At 34.1% G+C, this 3,908-nt stretch overlaps 1 protein-coding gene across 1 annotated transcript; it reads right to left on the bottom strand.

The window, feature by feature from the left end:
* Positions 1–480: 480 nt before the first annotated feature.
* On the bottom strand, positions 481–3,512 carry LOC149729451 (protein Flattop-like). Its single transcript, XM_089887320.1, has 6 exons — positions 3,331–3,512; positions 2,829–2,997; positions 2,278–2,435; positions 1,691–1,809; positions 1,206–1,324; positions 481–851 (listed from the first exon to the last, which is right to left on the bottom strand). Exons 1-6 carry the CDS (start codon positions 3,355–3,357, stop codon positions 790–792), a joined length of 654 nt encoding a protein of 217 aa, XP_089743446.1. The 5' UTR covers positions 3,358–3,512; the 3' UTR covers positions 481–789.
* Positions 3,513–3,908: the final 396 nt, after the last annotated feature.

Consider the following 3,908-nt stretch of genomic DNA (forward strand, 5'->3'; position numbering starts at 1 on the left):
TTCTCTGACTCTTTCATTTGTAACAATACAAATCTATCTTAAGCTGAACATCATGTTTAACCCTAAACAAATTAGCAACAACACATGTCAAGTTACCAGCTGTTATATAAGCCCCATATTTAGATTTCTGTCTAATTTTTTATAAGTTAAGTTGTATATTGTGTAAAGTAGCCCCACGTTTACAGTTTCATTGTTCATTTTCATAGTACTTGTTTCATCCTACATCGTTTGGTTACATTTGCCAGTTTTGACTGTTGCCAGTTTTGAATAATAGGAAAATAGACCAACATTCATAGGTAAAAACAATATTATTAACAGAAAAATAGGTTCAAACTTATTCCCCTTTTATCTAAAGAACCTTTTTTAAAATTATGTGGTTAATTTAAAGTTCACTCTGTTCTTCTAGTATTTACTAAATTACTTAATCCATTTCATTTCAGAAATTAAATTTAACTGTCTATGATAAAGTAAGTGCCACAATTTTACAAAGACTGATAAATTTTACTGACATAAACACAATGAGTGAGAGAAGTGCTACTTGAAATACAGTGAAAATATTGGGTTGAAGATCTACATGGATACATAGATGACATAACTGTACATATGAGGAATGACTACATTAGCAACTTTTATACAGCAACGAATAATAAGGTATATGTGTTGATAAAACTATACATGACCCTAAGGTATGTCAGTTTCTAATAAAAAGTGCTGTACATAATTATATTATTGCTAATGTGAAAATATGTGTAGGATCTGTACATTAAAATAACAAAGTGGACAAGTTTGTTAACATATTTCAACTTCTGGTGATTTCTGATATCTTAAACTTGCAATTGATTCTGGGCGACCTGGAAAACATTGATCATCAAAACACAGTAAGGTTGATATTAAATTATATATTCTATTCTACATGCGTGAGGTCCTACAGCAAGGCATCTCATTGGGCCTGAGAATTAGAACAGAGTTGGCTCATTACCCAGCACACACAGTAAAAGAACCATTTGTTGGTAAACAAAGAAAATTTCAGATTAATATAACTGTATCTTCTCGACTCCCAACAGTACGTTGTTAATTGTTTAAAATGTGATTAGTAAAATATGGGATATTATGTGTTTATGCCAACAGTATTTTTCTTATTTTTACCCCACAGTATTAATGTTTTATAATCAAATTGCTCTGGTATTTTTGTTCACTAAACCCACCTGAGTCAGGGGTTAGTATTCTCTCTTTAATTGAGGTCACAGATTGGGTGCGAGAAATTGCTTTCTCAGACACAGGGGTAGGTGGGAGAGAACGAGCTTCACTGTGTCTTGAAGAAACACTGGTACATAAAGTGGTAATGTTAGTGATAGAATTAGCTTAATTAAACGAAAATTTAAAGCTTTTAGTTTTATTAAGTGTGGAGATTCTTTATTTTAACGTAAAAACACTTTTGCAAATATGACAGGAAATCGTCATTTTTAACTTTGGGAGGTGATTATAACATGAGTGTCTTTTTGCAAACTATAAACTGTGGTAACCACAGGCTAGGCTTTGTATACTGATTAATGTTTATACCTTCAAAATTGGAATATTTCTAAATCTGGACAACCCATCAGCCACCATGGGTTGAAGAGATTCATTCCAACCAGCAGAAGTGAGTCATAAAACCAGTATCCTTGGGTTAACCATAAAATAAATCACTTACCGTTGTTCTACTTGCTCTTTCACACCAGCAGAAGGATCAATTGCTTCCTGAATTGGTGACTTTGATTTTGGGGGACTGGGAGCTGAAGGTCTTTCAACTGGTGATTCCTTCTTTGTGTCCTGCATGTAGACCAATCATTTAATGGTATGATATGGTGTGGGAGAATAATGTATTTCTAATAGTATAATTCAAAACTTGAAATTTGTGGCGCTGTGGTTAGTGCATCTGCCTGAAAGAATATTGGCTCATGGCTTAATGCTGCTGCTATTGGGCATATGCAGCCTAGGAAAAGACACTTAACTGTAATTGCTCCCCAGTGGTTGTTTATAAGTTGTCTTTTGTCAGCCATCCATAAAAAATGCCCCACTACACATTGATAAATATGTTTCGTACACCTTTGCATTTTTTAAGTATAAGACAAGCTGTGTAATGAGTTTAATGACACACACTAAGAATTTGCAAGAAAATTCTAAAATTTGAATAAATAAATGTAATCTATTCATTAAGTACAGTCTTCATAAACTGTTTTATTGTTTCACACATCTATTGCCCACTTCCAAGTTACCATGTATTTAAATATAAATTACCTTTATTGACTTTTTTGGTCCAAACTCTTTGTATCCATTCACTGCAGTGTTGAGTGGTGAGCTTTCTTTAAACTGTAGAAGGTTGGAAGCTGCTCTGTTGGACCTCGCTGTGTAGGAAGGTCGGGCTGGAGGAATGTTTCGTGGCATGTCCCATGTACCTGTGAAAGAATTGAATGAATGTAAGTTATATATCCTTCTATGGTGTGACAACGATGTTCATTATAACACAGGTACTTTGTACTTATTAGAAACCATATATAAGTTTGTATAATAGTTTGTCATTTAGCTGATAATTTGGACAATTCATGAGGAACTACTTGGTTGAAGCAACTAATGTCTTGCCCAAGAACACCTGTCACATTACTGGGAATGCAAGCTTAATACATTACTAGGTGCACTGGTATTTACAAAACTAGTTAGTGAGGGTAATTATTTATACATAAGGTTTGTAACTAAAAATAAGTTACAAGTTGGCACACAAAAGTTGCATCGTATCTAAAATATTTAAAAATAAAAACAGCAATAAAAATATTCTATAACCACCAACTTACCCATAAATGTCCCCCAAGGAGATTCCTTCGATTTTGGGACCCCTGGTTTTAAATGTCCCCGGTCATTTGCAATGATTTGTGTGAAACCTTCCAGGGTGCTAGGTCTTTCTTTGTGTTTCCTTGGCACGGTCCAGTTTATCAACTTTTTTGGATTGAATGCATCTTCATACTATAGATGAATGAAAGTAATTTAACTTATTTTGTTGTGCCGGGGGCAGGAAATTAAAACAGAGACTTTTTGTTTCAAATACACCCGTGCCAGCTTATGAGCATGTAACTTTGTGAGTAATTTATTGAAAAACTTTTTTTATTGTATAACAGACTATTTAGACAATTCATAAAGGACCACTGGGTTTAAGCTACTCTTATTTTATTGGGTGGCACATTGTGTTATGGCATACCAAAATACACACAATACAGCTTGAAATAAAACTATGTATACCAATTTTTCACACAACATCAACCATATACGGATTTATTAAATTAAAATTGTTATATCAACCTGATTAGCACTAAAGTGCGATGACATTTTCTTGAAGCAATCTCACCTAATCAGCAAAAATCACACGAGCGTTACTTAAACCTGATAGCCGGTAAAAAGCCAGTCCAGTATAATTTTAGTGGAAAAACAACGCTTTTAATTTATACACTTTCACTTTAGTAGGCGGCTCATGTTACCATAGTGACACGCCACACGCTGTGCTAGAGCGCCTGTTTCGCGGGGATAAGGATTACCACTTCGTGACAAAATTCTAGTTAACTTATCAAACCAACATTTGTTTAATGCATTACAACGCTCGTAAAGATAATGTAGACAACTAGGTTGTATCAAAGTATCGGTGTGTTTAATTCATTTTGTTACGTGTGTGCTAAAGACAAATTACTGCGTGAACAAGCATTTTGAATGAACATGACGTAAGCAAAGGCATTGTATATTAATATAGATCATTATTATCTATTTTGTATCTTTGGCGATTTTATAGTAACCTGATTTTTAAAACCGTGAATGTCTGGTGACGTCCAACTTTTCGCTGCATGAAACGCGATACATAGTCGCTCTGCAACAGTTCATGGTTAACT

Source organism: Ciona robusta, chromosome 10 (genome assembly GCF_009617815.1).
Source record: "Ciona robusta chromosome 10, ASM961781v2".
In the NCBI taxonomy this organism is placed as follows: domain Eukaryota; kingdom Metazoa; phylum Chordata; class Ascidiacea; order Phlebobranchia; family Cionidae; genus Ciona; species Ciona robusta.

Coding starts and splice junctions, on each gene's coding strand:
- LOC149729451 (XM_089887320.1), bottom strand. CDS start 3,357: ATGTCATCGCACTTTAGTGCTAATCAG. Junction 1,325..1,690: donor AAAGAGCAAGTAGAACAACG/GTAAGTGATTTA, acceptor TTTATGTACCAG/TGTTTCTTCAAGACACAGTG. Junction 852..1,205: donor AATACTAACCCCTGACTCAG/GTGGGTTTAGTG, acceptor AATGTTTTCCAG/GTCGCCCAGAATCAATTGCA.